Genomic DNA, 22,777 nt, shown 5'->3' with positions numbered 1-22,777 from the left:
GGATCCTTAACCCACTGAGGAAGGCCAGGGATCGAACCCGCAACCTCATGGTTCCTAGTCGGATTTGCTTCTGCTGCGCCACAATGGGAACTCCTTTCTACCATTATTGACACACACAATATGTCTCTAACACTACCTACTCCCAACACAGAATTTTCTCAAGGATAATTGACAGTAACAACGGGCAGCGTAGCCAAATGCTCCATTCAAAGGACCAAGATGAAACCTTACTTTTCAAGGAATAAAATGCCTCCAATGACTCCAGTCTCACCTGAAATGGCATAGTCTGCATTCATGACCCTCATGGCGGGGGTGTAGGTAACTGCGGGCATGCTCGACTCTTTCCCCTTCTGCTTGTGTCTATAAATGATGAACAAGGCCAGGAGGAAGAGAACAACCAGGACAAGAATGATGATGCCTGCGATGGCCCCAATCTGGTAGGAATCCGCAGGGAGAGCTGTACTGGTTCTGCTTAAGCTGTTCAGATTTCCAACTATGATCACGCCAGCTAGACGAGGAGAAAAAGAGATGTGGGTGAGGACAGCAGTGTGCTGGATAAATATTGATCTCTGTTTACAGAAATCTCCCACGGTGCTAATGTCTGGATATTTCAGTCCATGAAATGTCAATTTGGAAACTTTTAGAAACAGAACAGGAAGGAAAAACAAATATTCCTCATTTTCAGATGTTGTTGGCTTGTCTGTGCCCAGAAAAAGCCTACTCTGAGCCTCGAAAAAGAGAGAGGATTTCCTGAACTCAAAGACTCTACAATAGGGCTTGCTGGGAGGTTCTCACAGATCTTTCCTTCTTTCTTTCCTTCCTCCTTCCTTCCTTCCTTCCTTCCTTCCTTCCTTCCTTCCTTCCTTCCTTTCTTTTTTCTCTCTCTTTCTTTCTTTCTCTTTCTTTCTTTCTTTCTTTCTTTCTTTTCTTTCTTTCTTTCTTTCTTTCTTCTTTCTTTCTTCTTCTTTCTGTCTGTCTGTCTCTGTCTCTGTCTCTGTCTCTCTTTCTTTTTCTCTTTCTCTCTCTCTCTACTTTTAGGGCCACACCTGTGGCATATGGAAGTTCCCAGGCTTGGGGGTGAATTGATGCTATAACTGCCAGCCTACACCACAGCCATAGCAATGTCATATCTGAATCGTGTCCGTGACCTACACCACAGCTCATGGCAATGCTGGATCCTTAACCCACTGAACAAGGCCAGGGATTGAACCTGCGTCCTCAAGGATACTAGTCAGATGCGTTTATGCTGAGCCATGATAGGAACTCCCAGGTTTCTGATTAAACACTTAGACCGGCAATTATTGGGGGTAACAATTTATCTAATTTATATTGCTCTTAATTTATTATCTAGTATTAAGCTTATGAATGGCTAACTCGAGCGCCTAACAGTTTTATGTCTATCTGTATCATTTCTAAGAGGGAAGTAATTTTCCTTCCAATCAAGAATAACTCCATTATAAATCTAGTTTAAGACCTGCCTTGGCTAATTTCAATGGGCCTTTTATCTCTATGCAGTATTTTCTATGACAGAAAGGTCTGTCCCAATAACACTTGACAACATCAGCCCAAAACCTTACTTATTAAAATTCAGCATTTTGCTGTATATAGTTCTTATTCGAGTTCCATAACAAATGTTATGGAAAGAGAGTCAAGAAAACTGGCATCTTAAAAAATGATCCATACACTCTGAACTCTCCCTTAAGCTCTTAGGCTACAGTTTCGCCATCCGTAATAGAGGAAACTGGCCTCTATGAAAGTACTTCCAGCTCACGTGTCCCTATGACTTTATGATTCTGAAAGCTGGACCTTCTTATAAGACAGCCTGCCCTGAAATGCAGAGCACCAAGGCCAGTGTATTGGGATTACAATGGATTTGTCACAATGATATGATTCTGGAATGTAACGTATTGTTATGATGGGCAAATAGAAATCATGAGCATGAAGATGTTTATTTTTAATGAAAGAAAATTAAATGTGAGTACCTACATAGTTTACAGTTTAAGATGACTCCTCTACAACACCACATGAATTTTCTAAAGCTTTTAACAGCCCATGTTTATATGATATAGAGAAAGCACCCACATGTGCTAGGAGCCCTCTGGAGGCCATGCTTCAGAACCGTCTTTCTCAAGGGCACCGTCCACCCCAGAATCAGAACTGCCCAAGTAGGACCATGTATATTGCAAGTATTCCCAGGTGGGTGTGAAACACATCCTTGTTAAAAAACCATGGGCAGGAGTTCCTGTCGTGGCGCAGTGGTTAACGAATCCGACTAGGAACCATGAGGTTGAGGGTTCGGTCCCTGCCCTTGCTCAGTGGGTTAAGGATCCGGCGTTGCCGTGAGCTGTGGTGTAGGTTGCAGACGCGGCTCGGATCCTGCGTTGCTGTGGCTCTGGAGTAGGCCGGTGGCTACAGCTCCGATTCGACCCCTACACTGGGAACCTCCATATGCCGCGGGAGTGGCCCAATAAATAGCAAAAAGACAAAAAACAAAACAAAACAAAACAAAACAAACAAACAAAAAAACCATGGGCACAAGTTCCTTGAGAAGCTCAGCATTCACTCACCATAGGACCTGGTCATTCTACTCTTGACGTGACCAAGAGAAATGAAAGCACAGGTCCCCACAAAGACTGGGCACACTATTGTTCCCAATAGCTTTATCCGTGGTAGCCAAAGACTGGAAACAACCCAAATGTCCATCAGTGGGTGGATGGGTAAAGAAAATTATGGTGTATCCATACAATAGAACACCACTCAGGAATAAGAAGAACTGAAGTACTGATACCTACAACGACATGGTTCAGTCTCAATGCAATTATGCTGAGTAAAGAAAATGAGACAAACAAGAATATAGTATGATTCCATGTATATGAAATTCTAAGAAATGCAAACGAATCTATAGTGACAGAAAGTAGGTCAGTGATTGCCTGGGACCTAGGGGATGGTGGTGACAGGGAGGCACCTGAGGAAACTTTGGAGGGTGATGGATCTATTCATTATTTTTACTGTGGTGATGGTTTCATGGGTGTATTCACACGTTCGAATTTATAAAGTTGCATACTTTGTACAATTTATCAAGTTACATACTTTGTACATAAGTTGTACATATGTGTTGCATAATATGTGGGTATATATATGTATGCTGCTTTTTATTTCTCGATAAAGCTGAAAAGATTGCAGGCACGGTGGAAAATTCATGAGCTTTGGAATCAGACACTAAAACCCTGATATATTCTAGATATTAGCTGTGCAACTTTGAGTTTTAGCGCCCTCATCTGAGTAATGATCGCTTCCCAGCACCCTTACCTTGATCACATCGTGCCCCCTTCCATCCTGGGCTGCAGTAACAGGTCCCGGTGATGTGGTCGCAGGTGGAGTTGTTCAGACAGTCACATATCTGGCGACAGCCATAGCCGTATGTTCCTGCGGGGCACTCTGAGAAGGAGCGTGAGGGGCCCATGTGGCCTCCAGCCTTGGAAACTCGAGGCAAGGGTCTTGCTGTATGACTGCCTGTGCCTGGAGGCTGGCCCTTTCCGGGGTCCCTGTTCAGGGGAGCCATGTACCACCCAGGGTGTCCTAGAGCTGACTGATGTTCCCTGAGTCATGGTGGGACTCATAGGCCAGGCAGCACAGGGCCAGAGATCAAGCCCCTCGTCATGGCCTCTGGCACTTTCAGATGCTGTGTACCCATCTCCCTGATGGGTATGAAGAGAGTCAGTGGAATGAAGAGCATCCCTAAAGGCAATTTGAAATGACCCAACCCGGAAAACCATGAGATGGAAGGGGAATACACTAAAAAGTACAACCTAGAGATGCTTCCTTGAGAACATGGATATTTTACTATAGGCTTTAGGCTCCTCCTAAAGGCACATTCTGTCTTGGATGAGCTGGGAGTAAGGGCAGAGGGAGAGGGCAAGGTTGTCAATTTTCTAGATAAGAACTTCACTTACTACAGAAAGGCTCCAAATTAAGATTTGCAGGTTGAAGGCTGAGAGACTAAAATCGTGGGATTTTTATGATGTAGTCATAAGGATTGGGCATGAGTTTCAAAGAATATCATAGGCACCTTAAGTGTAAAAATCATCACGACGAAATACTGTAAAGTGAGCAGCAGGGGGCAATGTGTTATTATTATTAGAGTTTTCTGTCAGACACAGGGTTTCTGTTTACAAATGAGCATTAGGAGAAATCTCCAGTAATAGGGACATTTTGATTTGATATTCAGAGCAATCACGGAAGTACTTAAATGATTTTATTTAACAAGACCATAACCAGTCTGGCATTCAAATGAAAGTCAGTTTAGAGCCCACGGTTTCTATGCATCTATGTATGTGCACATATGTTTAGACATGCATACACATACATATAATATTTATAAATACAAAGGGCTGTGCAAGCCACTGTGTGACTCGGTATCTATTTCATGATTAAATGCTAGCAGGGAAAAACTAAAATGGGGACATCTTTGTCCAGGCTGATTCCTGGATGTCACTCGTTATTTACTAGATGTGAGGCTATGCAAACACACTCTAGAGTTTAGCACATAAGACTGAGATAATCTTGTCGTCTGGTGGTGCCTTGAGAAGGGTGCAGGGAGAAGGAGGTCTTTGCAATAGTCCTTTACCATGTGCAGTGCCGATGAACATACCCAGGTCACATTGCTCCTGCAGCCATGTAACCCTTTGCTGCATCCTTCTCAAAAGCACACCCCCGTAAGCAGCAAACGTCTTGCACCTTTCCTGTCATTTATGATAAGAGTCCCATACAGTTAGTTCTAAGACCTGGTTTATTCATCTTGAACACTGAATGAATAAGTCACAAAGGAAAGGAACAATAAACCACTTGGAAATACTCAGTTTAAGGCCAAGGTTCTTACAGCCCCTTGAGCAGATGTCTAGCTGGTGGGATGGAAATGGAAACACAGGGTGGGGAATTCTAACTCAGCGTCTTCTCCCTGAGTGGGATCTTTATAGCAGAAAAATTGAAGGCAATATATTGTCTTGAAGGTTGTTAAGCCTAAGATGAGGAGTCGTTAGTGGTAGCGGCACAAAAGTACTATCAAGAGAAGGCTGTCAAAAGTGTGGCCAAGTTGGCGCGGGTTCACCCCTTGACTCACAGTGGGGCTGACCCTGGGCTCCCAGCCCTTTGGCTTCCCGTGCACCCAGCCTGGACCTGCATTTGCATGTCCCTCCAGGGTGAGACCCAGGCTCTGCCTCTGCCATGAAGAAAGCTTGACTGGCTCTTCTAAAGCTCTGAGCAGGCACGTTCCAAAAATAAGAAGGAGAGGAAGAGAGCGAGCCAGGATGAATGGATGGAAAACTTGAATTCTGTCTTCATGCTTGTAACCACACCCCCTCCACCCAGAGCACTGACCAGTTCCTCCGAAGAAGAGTTTTGAGGAAAAGACAGACAGCAGGGATCCCCAGGTGGCCAGATCTCTGGGAGGAGAAGTCAACCATGCTGGTTAGTGACCAGCCACCAGCTCCGGCAAGCTCAAAGCTGTGGATGGATTCTGCTTTCACATGGTCAGATGTGTAGGGAAAGGGATTCTAGGGCTACACTAACACCAGCGCCCCCTGCCCCCCATACTCACTCTGCTCACAGTGCTTCCCCATGAAGCCAGTGCGGCAAGTGCACTGCCCAGAGATGTGGTCGCAGTCTGCTCCATTTTGGCACCGGCATATCAATGCACAGTCCTTTCCATAGAAGCCCAGAGGACATCCTGTGAGAGAAGGAAGGATGAGTCAAGAGGCTGCTGAGGGGCACCCCAGCTCCGCTTCCAACATGTTGGTGTTTGAACCTGAAGAACGTGGAGCCGACAGAGAGGGAATCGAGATAATAAGGCACACTGCAGCTTCCCACAACGGCTTCTCCGAAGTTCGAAGATGGAGCTCTTGGGAGGAAGAGCTGCCTTCAAGGGCAGGAGGCAGGACACTTCCATGCCTGCAGCAGGTTAACCATCACTGGTATCCCTGGGGACAGGACAGTGTTTTCCAACAAAGCACCCCACCGACCTTGTGGAAATCTGGGCACATTTCCTTTCATTTTTTATTTTTGCACTCAATTACTCGAATCCTGGACTCAAAGTCCATGGACTGAAATGAGTACTTTGCTAAAATTACCTCCATGTTTTTTTTTTTACTTCTCCTACACAATGTTTCCAAGTCGGCTACTAGCCCTGTTTTGCACCTACCATTAACTCAGATAATAGTATCTCCTTCACCAAAGATGTGTGGTAGAATCTGAACTTAAAAAACCCTTGCACTTCACTGGCGCACCGTAAAACAAACAAACAAACAAACAAACAAACAAACAAACAAACAAACAAAACCCAGCAATAAGCCTCCTTACCCTGTACCACTATCAAAACCCAGACCCCTGGGGCCTCTGGGCTGAGGACATGCACAAACCCTGTTGCCTCTCCAGGGCTAGCAGCTGCCCTGCAACAGTGTCTCAGGGCTCTCTGCCATCATGAAAGCTTCGATGCAGGCTGCTTCGGGGCTGTTGCTAAGTATCACATGTGCTTTTTCTTATAGAGGTTTTACTGGAAGCTCAGCTTTCAAGAACCAGAGGCAAAGCATGGATGCCAGCGTGCAACGACTTCATTGGCATGTATTTATTTAGCACCTACTTGCTGCCAGATTCTCTTCCTGTCTCCTCTCATTGAATCTTCACAGCAGCCCAGAAGCACAGGGATGGACATTCTCACCCTATAGATGGGAACTGAGCCCTGAGTGCTCTAAGTCACACAGCCAGCAAATGGCAAGGTGGCTGGGCCATGACACAAACACAGGGAGGTCTGGCTCCAGACCCCATGTTCACGCCACTGTGTTGTGCTACGTTTACTTAAAAAGGTCCTCTGATTGAAGCAGGTCCTAATTTCAGAGTTACCCACAAGAACTTACAAGTGCTTTTCTCTGAAGAGCTGGAAAACTTTCTATATTTACAATCTTGGCAGAATATGCTCAAGACAGCCTCCCTCCTTGCCTACTCTTCCCTTCAAACATGGCTCAAGGTCTACACTTCCTTCTAGAAAGTTCTAAAGGACTTGCTCAGTGCACTTTCTAATTATGTTCTCTAATTAGTATTATATAAGAACTGGTGAATTTCTGACCTATCTTTCCTCAGCCCATTTCTGTGACATTATTATTATTGTATATTATTATTAGGATATATTGTTATTATTGAAAACCGTAATATGTGCTTCCTTGTCTTGCCTCTTTTACCCCATTGAAGGCAAGGACAGAGATCAGTTTTTATCCCAACAGTGCTAAGCTATGGAGTACTTTGTACGTTATACCCCGTGATGTTAACAACTCATTGAAAAGAGATGATGAGGATATTATTGGATATAAAATGGTGAAAAGAACAAGTGGTTGTTAGAGCACAATCCCAGACTGGCACTGCCCCCTGAAAGGTCGTTAGCAGTGGAAATTCTCAGGTTCCCGCCACAAATGGAGTGAATCAGACACTCTGGGAGCGAGGCCAGCAGTTGTGTTTATCCAGCCACATGCTAAAATCCCAGAACCAATGAACTCAGTCTTCTCCAAGAGCGCACACTAGGTCAGGCGGTGAGGCTTGCTGTCTTCACTCCCTTTTTAATCACCACCACTTATCCTAACCTTTGGGTTATTAGAATGAATAACAGGGACTCTGATCCATATAACCAAGGTCTGGTGAAAGGACAGAACAGAAAGAAACTGCACACTTAAGACATTGCTCCACCTCAGTGTCCTGAAACGACACAGGGACAGAAAGTTCTAACCGTCTAGAGGAATTCAGGTGTCTAGAGGTCATTGGGTGATGCACCACTCTAATGCCAGGAACCTTGGTGAGCTCAGATCCCACATGCATAGGGCGGGGCTGTGTCCTCTCCCCTCCCCGGTAGGAGGCGCCCTCCTTGGTGAGGCTCGGAAGGCATGCCACTTACTCTGAGTGCAGTAGAGCCCCGTCCAGCCTGGAGTGCATTTGCATTCCCCGTCGTAGGCGCTGCAGAAGGCCCCGTTGTGGCAGTTGCACGTGTGGATGCAGTTGGGGCCCCAGTGTGCAGGGGGACACGCTGAAAGCACAGCACGCGGGGAGAGCTCTGTTAGCGCCCCGAGCCCGGCACCCAGCGGAGAGGATTCCACCCACCTTACACAACTCCTCGCATGTGACGTCAGCATTGAGCATCAGGACTGAGAAAGCACAGTGTTTCACATCTGGCTCAAACCCAGATGGCAAGGCTGACGGCAACAGCAGCCAGCATTACCGACACCGTATCCGTTCACAAACTGCCGGCAGTGGTGGGCAGAGCTCACCTCCTCCCGAGTTGACAGACTTAGTTATATAACGAATGCACACGGAGCGCCTATGGGCCCAGCACCATTCTAGGCCCAGGGAAGATAGCAGAGGAGCAGATAAGGTCCAGAACACCCTCTGAAAGCTTATATTTTACTAGGGGAGGCAGGCAGATCAACCAATCAACCAGCCAAGCAATCAGCCAGCTGGACAGCCAAAAAAACAATGGCAGTAAGAACTCTAAGAAAAATTAAAATAGGATAAGGAGGACAAAAATGAGAGCTACTCCTTGATGGAAGGCATCTCTGAGGAGAGGACACTTGAGCACAGGTCATATGGGCAAAATGATGTGACTCAAGAGTGGTTCAGGGACCCACAGTCTTTTTTTTTTTTTTTAATTTTTTCAGGGACCCAAGGTCTTATAATTCATGTCTATGATCTCTAAACCTGTACCTGTGGGTGTACTTGAGTTGTCACTTAGAAGCTTGTTTTAAATGTGAAAGTACCCAGGTGAATGAAAGAATTGGTTTACAGTAAAAACTTCATTGGAAGAAGCAGGAAATAATCAAACTAAATCATTAGGGATCACAGCCCATTGAAGAGTAATCAGAACTTCCGATAAGGTATCTGTGAAATAATGTAAGATTATGGGGTAAAATGATTTGATTTACCGAAGAATTACTCTTTATTCATATTAATGTTTCGATATAACTACTTGAAAAAAGAAATACAATTCCTTTCTTTCTTTCTTTCTTTTCTTTTCTTTTTTTCTTTCTTTTTACAGCTGTACATGCAGCATATGGAAGTTCCTGGCTGGGGACAAACTGGAACTGCAGCTGCAGGCTTATGCCACAGCCACAGCAAGGTGGGTAAAAGCTGTATCTGCAACCTACGCTTAATCTTGTATTAACACCGGATTCTTAACCCACTGAGAAAGGCCAGGGATTGAACCTACATCCTCACAGAGACTACATTGGTTCTGAACCTGCTGAGCCATAATGGGAACACAATTTCTATATGGTTATCCAGTAGGGAATGTGACCCAATAAAGACCATAGATAAATCTGAAGTAACTTAAAAAAAGAAAAAAAAAATTCTCCCATAGTTGTGTGTACCATTTTTGCCCAAGAGCAAGGGAAAAATAACAGCCGACATTTGTGAAAATCTGAATGGATTTTTTGGGTATAAGACCCTCCATGTTTAACAGATGGAGAACCAATGAACTGTGAATAAGCAAAATGCTACTGCCTATTTAGGTTCTTTCCAAGATACGAGCTGGATTTAAATATAGGACCATAGGACCATTTCATAGAGCTCTTAATGGGGGGGGGGCAGCATTTAAAATTAAAATAATAAATCTTATAATTATTCACATATTTTTCTTGATTATTTAAACACTCAAACTTCAGTCTTAAAGAATTTGAACACAACGTAAATAGATAGTCGATCAATCGTTTCCAAACAGGACTTACGCTGAGAGCAGTCGCTGCCGATCCACCCCGGGTAACACTGACAAGATCTGTCAATGGGGTTACAGGTTCCATTGTTGGTACAGGTACAGATTCCTGCACAGTTTTTTCCAAATCTGCCACTGGGACACACTGTGAATAAATTATAGGTCAGAAACTCACAACTGTATCTCATCTCACAGAACCCTAGACTCTCGGGATGGGAAAGGACTTTAACTGTCATCAACCCAGTTGTGCGTTTGGTAGCTGCCTCCCCTCAAGAGCATCCCTCATCCTGAATGGGCTATTTTTTTTTTTTTACAAATGTCTGAAGCCAAAGATCCTCATGAAGGCATCACAAACCAGGAGACATCACCGAATTGCTAGAAATCTTCATGGCTTCCTGCTCAGGGAGTCAAAATCTCTCTGCATATTGATTTTTCATGGAAGGCTGTTTCCAATTAAAAGTGAAGACCAGCACAGCTCAGAGAATAAAGATATCTAGAGTGGCAAGCCAGCTTTTTCAAAGCTCAGTCATCTTTACAGAAGCTGCAGACACAGCACACCAGAAGGCATGGCTAGCCGCTAGCCGAAAACGCATCCTTTGGGAAGCCTGAGGACAGCTGCATGGGGCTTGCTCACCACCACATTTTTCTCCCAAAGCCTGTGCACCCTACCTTCATTGCAGAGGGCGCCTGTGAAGCCAGGCAAGCAGTCACACAGGCCTGTGATGTGGTGGCAGGGCCCACTGCTGTGCACACACTGCGGGCACGTCTGGCTGCAGCGATGCCCATAAAATCCAGGGGAGCAGACTGAAAACAGAAAGGCATTAGACATTTCTCTTCCCTAAGATGTGTTTCTTTCATATACCATGTAAGGATCTAGTTCAACTTTGGGGTTAAAGAAATTCTTTTTAAGGATGCTGAGAATTTTCCAAGTATAAAACAAGAACAAAAGGAACAAGAGCGCTCTTTAATAATGAAAAGAAGCCAGTAAACTCTGAATTGCTTGAGGGCAGGCAAATGTCTTCGTTCTCTTTATTTTCCTATTTATGGCCCCAATTAGCTCGAAGTCTGGCATAGAGCAGGGGCTTGAAGAATTTTTGTTGAGCAAATAAAAAAGAAATAAAATTCTAAATACTAGCAAGGCCCAAATAAATACTCTCAAGCCAATGTTAATCTTTTATTCTTTAAGAGTCATTACTGGCAATAAATGTATGTACAGTCAGAATTAAAAGATTGTTTCTCCTCAAAATGGTCCAGGTTAATGATTGTGATTAAAAAGAGAAGAAGCAAGATGCTTCATAATTAGGTTCTTTCCAACACTATTTGGATTTAAGTATGAAAGGACAGCATAGAACTCTTAATAAAAAAAAAGTAATTTAAAAAATAGAATACGGTACACTATAATTAATCATGTATTCCTTTCTTGATTACTCTCCCTAAAAGATTTCTTGAAATGTTACGGATTGCTCCCTAATTCAAAAATTCTCCTGACCAGTGTCAACAGCCCCCATTTTCAATTCCACAAGCCTATTTTCCCCAGAGCACTGGCTTTCAGACTACCACAGGATGCATGCTTTGCCGCAAGGTTTGGCTGATGTTGACTTCTGGTAATTGAGGTAAGACCATTGCCAAAATAGCTGAATAAAATATTCACAGGTCAGTGGATTTCTGGAACACCATTTGCAAGGTTTAAGGCAGGACTGAGAAACCGATGGCGCTGCCAGAGAGGCAATAAAATCATTACAGAGAAGAAAGAGCTAATGCCCCATCTGTCAGGTGAGTCCCAAAGGTTGGAAAGAATGAAGCCTTTGGGGCAGGGCTATGGAAGGAGGACAGCTCTGCCAAGAACAGAATGACCTATGATGCTCTCCCTGTCCTCAACGGCAACAGAACTGTGAATTGAGGGGCAGAACAGGGGATCTGAGAAGGGAAGATGGAAGCTGTCCCCTAAAGGGACACTTACTCCGCTGACAGGTGGTGCCTCGGAACCCCGGTGCACACTCACAGATGCCGTCATCCGGGGAGCACGAAGCCCCGTTTTACAGTAGCAGGGCAGGGAGCAGTTGGGGCCCCAGCGACCCTCAGCACACACGCTGTCACAGTGGACACCTGAAACAAGGCACAAGGGCAAGGCTGAGTGACAGTTCGTGAGGGTGGGCATCTGGAATGCTAAGTGAGAAACCAGGACCAAGGTCATGGTCTCAAAAGTGACTGACCCCGGGCAGCAGTGGGCAGGGATGCTATGAGGTTTAAAGTCCACTTATACACATCAGTACATCATCATATGTTGTATCATATATCATATCATCATAGCATTAAAATAATCCCAGCACTATTTTCTATGGCTCATGAAGAAGGGATAAAATTTCTTTGTTATATTGATTTTTCTTCCTTAGGAGGAGAGAGCAGAGGAGAAGCCCAAGGGTTCTGTCTATGGAAGGCAAAATTCATCAAAAATACTGTATCATGGAGCCCTTAGTGACTTCCTCCCTCTCCCACTCTGTTTTTATAGAGAAATAGAGCAAAAAAAGATAAGGTGAAGCAAAAGGTGGTTAAATTGTTTACACAAAGAAAATCTTCCCCGAAGCACACAAATAAACACAATCTTAAAATATTTTGAAAATACATTGTGTAAGACAGAAAAATATACAAATCTGTGCCACCAAATTCATCTTTAAACATTTAATCTGCCCTGAGGCAGAAGCGGGCAGAATATCACAAATGATGTTACTTATAGCTGTAATCCCTAGCTGTCTGAGCTAGGGATTATTATGGATCCATATGCAGGTGTTTAACTCTCAATCTGGAAAGACAGAAACTTCAGAGTTGGTCATGAGTGAACAAATGCCTAAAGGAAACACAAAGAAATTCCAAAGCTGAAAAAAAAAAAAAAAAAAAACAACCACTAGGTTTTATTTGAAGTAAATGGAAGTCTCTTTTGTCAATTTGTATTCAAAATACCATAGGGGCCTCTTTCTTCTAAGTCAGAGTACTTCCCAACTCAAAGAAATGCTCTTTGCATTGAGAGGCAATAAGAATGAGTTATAATTAGTACTGCTGGCCTCAGACCCAGTGAAAACACAGGAAGAACAAGCACGCTTCCACTCGGAGGATTCCAGCACACAAACCCTACGGGGCCCCAAAGAGGCTGACAAGGCCATGTGTTGTATTACAGTTTTTGCTCCTAAACTGATTAGGAGAAAAGTTACCGTGGCCTGAACCTTCACACAGAAGCAGCCCCAAACCATAACGTGAACCTTGCTAATGGGTGGGCAGTTGTTTCTACTGAAATAACTCCTCTTTTGATTGTCCCTGCTTTTCTCCATCTGAAAGTCTCCCACACACTACAGGCAGTAAAGCAGGCATGAGAGAGCAGAGACCTCATTGTGTCTCCCTTGAACTGACAACACACTGTTATTTTAGTTTGGACTGCTGGCTGAAGAAAGGCGATCAGGCCTGTTCGAAGCCAATGGGGGTTTAAGTGTTCCCCAGAGAGTCATATACAGCATTTTGGCCTGCCATGCCTTTTTTTTTTTTTTTCCTTGAGTTCACACATATTCGATCTTTTTCTCCAAACCTCTTTTGAAAAATTGAGATGAAACTGCAAATTCTATGTCCCCAAAAGTGATACAGCAGCCACAGTGTCTTATCTGGTGTTTTGATTCTGAGCTCTCCTAAGCAGAAACACCAAATCAGTTGAGCAGTGCATTACTTTCCAAAGGAGGCTGCAAACCTAAAGGCTGTTCTGCAAAGTGGAGACACATGCCCATAAAGGTAACCTGCCATGGGCTTCACGCTCTCTTCAAGTTCAGGTCCTGAGCTCTGATCATGAGCCAGGACACCTATTTAACAACAGCTAAAATGGGACAGCTGTTTCCGAGATCCAGACAACCCTGGCCGTTTTGGTCTGGAGCTACCCGGGCAAATTCCACTGAGGATTCCAGAGAAGTGGAAGCTGAGGGATTATCTGGTTAATCTGAAAACCATCCTGAAAATAAGTCCTGAGTTTTGACCATGTTTTGTGGGGTGGGGTTTGGGGGTGGCAGATACTCATCCATCTCTGATGATTTAGTTTGTTAACTTCTTACCAAATCTCTACATTACACTTAATGAATGCAGTGAAGATGGAATGGAATATACTTCAGATTGAAAAGTATATGCTACCTTTTCACATTAGAGATGATCATGATTGATGTATTAATTAGCACATTCTCTATCAGAGCAGGTTAAGAAAAATGACTCCAGGGCAGATTGGCAAATCAGAATAAAGTGATCCTTTATTTCTTATCTGTTTCCTCTTCTCTAATAGGTTTGTCCAGCTGATTAGCATAACTACCAGTTACAATCAACTTTATCGAGTAATTTTCACAAAAGTAACAAGGTCCCCAGTAGAGCAATGAGATTCATTGCAAAGATAACCTGGTTTCACATGATTTATCCATCATTTCATTTCCAGAGTCACAGAGAATTGCAGAGATCATCTATCAGACCTTCTGTCCCCAATCATAGGAGCATATATCAACAGAAACAAGCTTATTTTAAAATAATGTTTATTTTAGAACTGCAAAGGAGTCTTTCCTTGTGAAGTAAATTATAACAATTCTATTATCAACTCCCCCTAAAAATTCAGTTCCTTTTCTTTTTCTCTGTCATGAGTAAAAGTGAGTCATCATTTTGCAGATATTAATCTATCCTTTTGCAGATATAAATCTACTTGAAGACACATATAAAGCATGTCTCAGTCACAGGGCAACTCCAAGAAAAGGAATGAAGCTGTGTTTTTTCCTCTTGCTGCACCATTTCCTCCTACTGCTACTCCTCTCCTTTGGGCCTCTGTGCCCTCCTCTATCATCTCTAACTTCATCTAATAGTCAGAAAAAGCTAAGGCAAATTTTTTTACTACCGAGGCATTATCTTCTATAGAAAAATATTAATATTTAAGAAAACATACATGTTAAGAGCCTAAGAAGTAATCTCTAATTGTGGAATTTCAGGCAGTGAGGCTCATGCAGAGCGATATTGGGATAAATGCTTCTCTAGGTAACACCTGGTATATGGCCGACTATGTGACCTCCGTATTAGGCTAACCTCACAGTGAACCTTTCTCCAGGATAAGGAATTCTAAGTTTGCTTTAACCATTTTTTTGGGGGGGTCGGGGGGGCTGTGTGTTATGTGTGTGTATAGTCCTTAATTATTTCCCATGATCTCATCCTACTCTTTGCTAACCTTGCTGAAGTCCTATCTTTTTGTTTCCTTGTTTGTCAAGGACAGAAAAGAGAATTCCATTCAATAAACATTTAAGAGGTCTCAAACGCTTGCTTGCTGGTGAGAAGTTCTCTAAGAGCTCCATTTCCAGAGTAGTAATGGCCCCGGAACAGGCCCGACCACCAAGCCTGGGGATCGTGGACAAGGAAGGAGAGAGCTTGTGAAGGTGGAGGAGGGGACCAGGTTAACAGAATGGTGGGTGCAAGGTTTAGGCCCTCAGAAGAGTGTGTCTACCCTTCAGAAGACCTAAGCGTGGAGGACCGCTGGAATTGGTGCTGGGAAAAGCTGGAAAGGCATCTGGGCTGCCAGACAGTGGTTACATAAAAAGAGTGGCCATTAGCAGGAGTGGCATTGTTGGATCACATGGTAACTTTATATTTCGTTCTTTGAGGAACTTCCATACTGTTTTCCATAGTGGCTATGCCAATTTACATTCCCACCAAGAGTGTAAGAGGGTTCCTTTTTCTCCACACCCTCTCCAGCATTTGTTATTTGCAGACTTTTTAATGGTGGCCACTCTGACTATGTATGAAGTGATACCTTGTTGTACTTTTGATTTGCATTTCTCTAATAATTAGCAACAATGAACATCTTTTTATGTGCCTATTGGCCATCTGTATGAAGAATGACAAGGTCTTGAGCTAAATCAGTGGCACGTGGGATGCAGGGGAAGCTGAATTTCAGAGAAGTACAGGAGAGAAAGCACATGAAAGACCACCCCCTTCCATACTCCATCCAGGCTAATATGAATTCTAGACCCTCCCATAAGGGAGAGAGAGTGCCTGCTTTTGCTCACTGCGGTGTTTAGCACATGGATGGTGTAAATAAATGTCTGTCGGATGAGTAGTTAAGCCCAGTTCCTCTTTCCAACGTGACGGTCTTGACCATTTTCCAACTGGATGGGGCAACTCAATCATTCTTTGCTTCCTTGAAGAAATGGTGAGAAGACTACTCAAACAAGGAAACCCAACATATTTATATTCTGTGTACCTAACACGAGAACCCTACCCAGCTAAGAGGATGGAAATGTCTCTCCCACTTAGTTGGGATGAGACATACTTTGATGAGCTCAGGTCTGTGTTTTTAAAGGTTAGCCCAGATTATAATGCAATGGAAGAATTATGGGACCAGTTGAGGAAATTCTTTTGGAGTGTGTATCAAAGTACAGATAAAGGTTTTAGAATGAATTACTTTAGGAAACAACTTCCTACAATATTTGGAAGAAGGGACAAAACACGTAGGGGATATCTTTAAATTTGCAGCATTCTCTGGCTCGGTGGAAGCATTTTTTTTCCCTGATAAATGTTCGAACGCTGATAAGGAGATCTGTGAGGGACTGTTTTTGCCAGGACTGAGGACAAAGAGCTCTTTGATAGCCTTTACAAGTTGCTAGGCAATGGCTGAGGGATCATGATAAACTTCAGCTAAGCAGCTCTAAAGAAATGTTCTTGCATTTAATGCCTGATGCATTATGCCTGCAGCCTCCACACGAAATCGGCATTCACTAGGCATTTGTGATTGTCTGAATGCAGTAAATAAGTCATCCGAGGTGTCATTCTTTTCCCTCGCAGAGATCTAACCCAAACTCCTCATCTTGCTTAATTGTTTATATTCCTGATGCCAGGATCACAATGTGTGAAGCACTAGTGAATGAAGGAAATGATTTTGATTTGATGTCTTGTTACCGAGCAACGAGCTACTAAACATCTATGAGAGCAAAGGAGTGAGATGGGTTCATAATCACTGGGCCTCGTCATTGTAAGAGAGAGGAACTCAAGTCTTTAGTCATCACGTTGTTCTGCCTTTCTAATCCTCTGGACACTGAAGCAGAGGCATACCGCGGTGTGGAGGCATTACTCCCTGGCATATCCATCTTGACCCACACAGACTCAGCCCTGAGAAATGTGAGCCTCTTTCTGCAGCCAGGAGCTGGTGCCATCTCATCTCCCTGTTCCCAGCAAGGACACTGTGGCTGCCTATAACACGGAGACCCTCAGCAAATGGTTGTTAAATCAAATTTTTCTCTTTGGATATTATAAAAGTTTTTTTTTTTTTGGATACTATAAATGTTAAAGGTCCATTAAAAATCACCTGCTTTATACAGTCACCAAAGTTGAAAAAAATCTTGATAAATAGATAATATACACTAGAGATGTTTGCCTTTGCGGCAGCGACACAAAACACCAGAGAACATCGTCTGCCTTTGTCCAGGCCAAGATAAAACCAAACAGAACAGAATGCTGGGCAGATGGGGGATCTGGAAGGCTGGCTTTTTCTGCAGCCTTGCTTTTGGGAACACAAGCCCTCCCTGGCACCCTCACTTTAGGGTATCCACATTCTGCTTTTAAATCACCCCCAAGACCACATGACAGACAGACATATGCTTGTGCGGATACGGTCCAGTCCCGCTGCCTCCTGCTCCCGATAGCCTGAAGGGGCAGAGATCGACTCATTTGCACTTGTAACTGCGTGAAGTGCACATTGATTAAAACTCACATGCACTTGAATTTGCACTTCTGCATCACTAGACAGAGAAAGGTAGGTCTGCTCTGTGACAATTCAGGCATCACAGATCAGTACCCAAAGTAGCAGCTCACTTACTCGGCTGGGCTGGTCAAACTTGGTATATGGGGGAAACGAGAAAGGGTGGCTGTCCTTCTGGAGAGGGGCTGGGACCCCTGCAGGCCTGGTTCTGCTTGCCAGGAACACTGGAGAAGCTGGCTTCCTCTCATGAACCCACCTGCAGCTTTTCCACCTCCAATGCCCCCTCCCTGGCTGGGCTCAGAGGCTCACCCCACTTCTCTTCCTACTCTCCCTCCCCCTCCTCACCATGATACCCTGCCTTGCTAGTCCCACTCTCTTTCCTAATAATCCTAGAGGTTGATTTGGCATCTTAATCTCTTTTCTCTCAGTTTAGCATTTAGCTTTTTCATTCGGGTAGGACTGCATTGCCAAGGCTCCTCTAGTCTTTTGCCACTGGCTCTGAGGCTTTCTGTCCACCAAAATGCCCCTCTGGACCCTGACCTCATCTATGACTAGAGTAGCAAGGCAGAGCAGAGGCCAGCCACTGCAATTCTCAGGGCAACTTTTATTTTAATTTTTTTTTTCTTTTTATGGCCGCTCTTAGGGCAGAGCTGCAGCTACCTGCCTAGAAACAGCCACAGCAATGCTGGATCCAAGCAGTATCAGTGACCTACACAGCAGCTTGCAGCAACGCCGGATTCTTAACCCATTAAGCAAGGTCAGGGACCAAACCCACATTCTCACAAAAGCATCATCAGATCTTTAACCCGCTGAGCTGCTAACAGGAACTACCGCAACTTTTAAAATAACAGACAGGGCCACCAAGTAGGGTCATACAGGTTGTACACTACACAAAAACCTTTGGCTAAAGGGCTAAGGCAGAGCAGAAATCCAGCTCCTTGCATTTTACCGCCAAGAAGCACACCCTGAGGGATTTCTGAACCTTTGCCAACTTTGCACAAAAGGTGCTTTATGGGCCTGCAACGGCTCCCTCCTCCTCCTCATCCACTCTCCAGACTGTCATTCAGTAGGTGTGAAGAAGGGACCAGAAACATACAAGTGAAAGGTGAGAACATCCCAGGTGAGGATGATCTTAGCCAGGGTTAGAAACCAAGCTGAAGACTGCAACACGCTTCCAGACAGCTGGAATAAAATCTTGATTAGCTGTAACACTAAGGCAAGAGGTGATCTGGCTGACTGAAGGCAGAGCAGGAAGGAAGGAAAAGCAAAACAATAGCACGTGTCTCCTGTTTTTGGAGAATATGCCACAAAGCATATCTCTCCACTACTCTGAACACACACACACCCCTAATTATATTTCACTGACACCTGAAATTTCAGAATAATGATTTTGGAAAGTCAGTCTCATTTTAATGGGGTGTGTGTGTATGTGTGTGTGTGGGGGGGGCAGAGGCATAGGAGAAGGACTGACACAGCCTATACCTTGATGGTATTTCATTTTTCCCCATTTTTAAAACCACAATCTGCCTCTGTTTGATAAAGTAATCTATTGGTTAAATACACCAATAAATTAAGGTTTTAATTAATAACATATAATAAAGTGCATGTCTGTTCTTTTGAAAAATGGTGCATTTCTCTGGGAAAGAGCTTCTGGGATGTCAGATGCAACTTTTATTAGGGCTCATATTTAGCAGCACATTTTGAAGACTTCTTTTATGACTAGGTAAAATAGGACTGTCAATTATAGTGGAAATAAATAAGCGTCTCATTTCCTTTAAGAGAGAAGGACTGTCAAACATTGGAAAAGAGGGTGACGTTATGAGGATGGCTGATGAGCTCCAGGTAAGAAACCAAGCTGATGTGCTCCGTATATCATGCAGTGCCTCACTGCCTCAACATGGCCTCTTCTTGAAGAGGGAGAAAGCTCTCTTGACTCTTACTTCTGGCTCCATGCTCTTAGGCCTGATCACCTCCCCATGGTGTCCTCAAGGGTGAGCCTTGTGGGGGCCGCTACACACCTTGATAACTTGGTCACAGGAAGAATACAGGTCCTTGTGTTAAATTTCACTGATTCCTTTATAAAAGCCTGACTGTCACCCCACATGCTGCCACCCTGTCCAGCGATTCTCAACATTTCAGCCAGAGCAAACTCCACAATGAAATGGGTGGGAAACAGAATCAGTTACTGGCTTCTCTGGACTTAGGCTATTTATTTTGCCCCAAACCTGGTATCTGAACCAAAACCAAAGCTTCCTTTATATTGAGAAAGGTCCTTATGAGGTATTTACTCAAAATAAGTTTGTGAAGAAAAATTATGAGCCTACCCAGTGTTGACAATGAAATGATGCTCTAGGTATCTCTCTCTTTCTTTCTTTCTTTTTTTTTTTTTTTAGAAAAATAAGCCAGTTCTTGGAGTTCCCATCATGGCTCAGTGGTTCACAAACCCGACTAGTATCCATGAGGACATGGGTTCAATTCCTGGCCCCACACAGTGGGTTAAGGATCCGGCATTGTTGTGAGCTGTGATGTAGGTCTCAGATGTGGCTTGGATCCTGCATTGCTGTGGCTGTGGGGTAGGCTGGCAGCTACAGCTCCAATTCAACCCCTAGCCTGGGAAACTCCATATACCATGGGTGCGGCCCTAAAAAGACAAAAGACAAAAAAAAAAAAAAAAAAGAAGAAGAAGAAAAAGAAAAGAAAAATTAGCCAGTCCTTGATCCAACTGCAGGGGGTTTTCAAAACTTTAGGAACTTTCTTTTCTTCTATATACATGTATACATGTGCTTATACAAGTATGTTCTGTGAGTGTGGTGGATGATCTCTCTTAAAAAACATTCCCGGTAGCCTTAGATACTTACTGACCAACACCTACCCAGAAGATCCAGAGAAATAAAGACATTGGAGCCATGAAGCGAAGCGGTAGATGGCGGGCAAAAAGTAAGAGAACAAATGAAGCAGCAAAACTTCTTCCCCTTTGGAGAAGTAGACCAGTCACAGATGGACAGAGGATTACAAGATTATGTTGTGTGAAAAGCCACTGCATTCCCGCAGGAGCTCCACAGGTCTAAGGCCAGATGGGATCATTTGTCTTACCCCATGACCCAGACTGTGGAATGCAACTAACACATTTTCTGGCTGGCTTCAGGCCAAATCATATCTCCTGCTTTTCTCGTGTACACTAGAGCAGCCCCTTCACAGGCTGGTTCTAAAGCATCAAAGCAGGTGGATACTTGAGCCATGACTGGTGTGTTCAGGAACAGCTCACATTTCCTCTATATTCATAGGACAAAAGAAGATGTGGTGTAGCATGGCCCAAAACAAACAATGTGGCTTCTTGCTTAGGAGAGTTCTGAATTTGCCAGGGGGTTAAAAATGCCATTTGATTCACTGTGGTCATCGAGAACTTAGTACTGGCCACTCCATTTGAGCCCTCTAAGAACCCTTGTGAAGTCCAAAAAAATCTGGTTTAATCCCTGGAGTGACGTCGTTTTAACACTTAGTAATTGAGAGCTAAACAGAAACAGGGGAACGTGGAATTTCATATTGTGAAGGCAGAGTTATCTCAGCCTTTCCAAGTCAAGAAGGAACTAGAGGGCTAGGTAGTCCTTGTTTCTCTGGGTAGATTCAAGTGACAGAAAAGAAAGTCTATTATACCAGGTTTGATCTGTTTCTCAAGGTAGCTCTCAGACACTGGAAATCAGCCACATGACAGTTTGTCTCAGTTTACTCTTATCAGAAGCCAAAGAAGCTTTCAACAAATTCCAAGGGCCGAGAGACACCACTGTAGAGATTACTGATGGCACCTTGTGTCCAAGGATGTGAAGACTTTGTTAAGCCAACAGTATTCCTCTCCTGAATCTATAGATTCAATCCTCTTTAAATTTCTACCTTGTTTCTTTGCAGGAATTAACATGCTGATCCAAAAAGTCATATGGAAATTCAAGGGACCCAGGATAGTTGAACAGTCTTGAATAAGAAGACCAAAGTTGGAAGACCCACACTTCCCAATTTTAAAATTTTCTACAAGGCTATAGCAATCAAAGCTATATGTTATTGACATTAAGATAGACATGTATATCAATGGAAGAGAACTAGGAGTCTAGAAAATAAAAGCTCTCATATTTATGGTCAGTTGATTTCTGACAAGGGTATCAAGATAATACAGTGGGGGGGAGAATGGTTTTCTCATCAAATGGTGCTGTGACAACAGGATATTGACATCCAAATGAATGAACCTGGATCTTTACCTCATATCATACATAAAAACAAACCCGAAATGGACCAAAGACCTAAATGCAAAAGATAAAATTACAAAATGCTTAGAAGAATATACAGGCCTAAATCTCTGTGATCTTGAATTAAGCAGTGGTTTCTTAGACTTGGCACCAAAAAGTACAAGCAACAAAGGAAAAAAATAGATGAACTGAACTTAATCAAAATAAATACTTTTCTGTGGCAAAGATATCATCAAGAAAGTGAAAAAATTACCCAAAGAAAGAAAATATCTGCAAAGTATATATCTGATAAGGGGACATAGAGCTGAAATACATGACGAAATATTACAACTCAATAATAAAAAGACAAATAACCCAAGTTAAAAAATGAGCCAAGGATCTGAATAGACATTCCTACAAAGGAGATAAACAGATGGCCAATAAACACATGAAAAGATGTTCAACGTCATTATTTACTGAGAGAATGCAAATCAAAAACACAATGAGGCAAGATTTCACACCCATTAGGATGGCTATACCCAAAAAGACAGATAGTGACAAGTGTATGAAAATATAGAAACCTCATACTTTGCTGGTAGGAATGTAAAATGGTGCAGATGTTTTGGAAAACAAGTGCAGCAGTTCTTAAAAAGGTTAAACTTAGAGTTACCACACAATTCGGCAATTCCATCGCTAAGTGTGTACCAAAAATATATACATCTACATAAGAACTTGTACATAAAATATTTATGCCAGCATTTTTGATAATAGTCAAAAAGGTGGAAACGACCCAAATGTCTATCACCTGGTGACTCGGTAAATAAAATGAGGTCTATTCATACAATGGACTATTACTTGAAGGTCAAAAGGAATGAAGTACTGATACATGCTCCAATATGGATAAACTTTATAAACACATGCCAGGAGAAGGATGCCAGTTACAAAACGCTGCATATTATATGAATCCGTACAATATCTAGAATAGGCAAATTTACAGAAGTAAAGTAGATTAGTGGTTGTCCATAGTAGACAGAAGCGGGGTGGGGGGTGTTGGGGATAAATGGAGGACTGCTAATG

At 43.3% G+C, this 22,777-nt stretch overlaps 1 protein-coding gene across 1 annotated transcript in view; it reads right to left on the bottom strand.

Moving 5' to 3' along the window:
• MEGF10 (multiple EGF like domains 10) overlaps positions 1 to 22,777 on the bottom strand; it is a 185,077-nt gene that overhangs the window by 14,270 nt on the left and 148,030 nt on the right. Inside the window, 8 exon segments of the mRNA XM_047778535.1 lie at positions 272 to 508; positions 3,310 to 3,438; positions 5,597 to 5,725; positions 7,934 to 8,062; positions 9,756 to 9,884; positions 10,409 to 10,543; positions 11,700 to 11,777; positions 11,780 to 11,845. Of these exon segments, the coding sequence (XP_047634491.1) occupies positions 272 to 508; positions 3,310 to 3,438; positions 5,597 to 5,725; positions 7,934 to 8,062; positions 9,756 to 9,884; positions 10,409 to 10,543; positions 11,700 to 11,777; positions 11,780 to 11,845 (1,032 nt within the window).

Source organism: Phacochoerus africanus, chromosome 4, assembly GCF_016906955.1.
Source record: "Phacochoerus africanus isolate WHEZ1 chromosome 4, ROS_Pafr_v1, whole genome shotgun sequence".
In the NCBI taxonomy this organism is placed as follows: Eukaryota; Metazoa; Chordata; class Mammalia; order Artiodactyla; family Suidae; genus Phacochoerus; species Phacochoerus africanus.
This window is presented reverse-complemented; position numbering and strand designations above follow the sequence as displayed.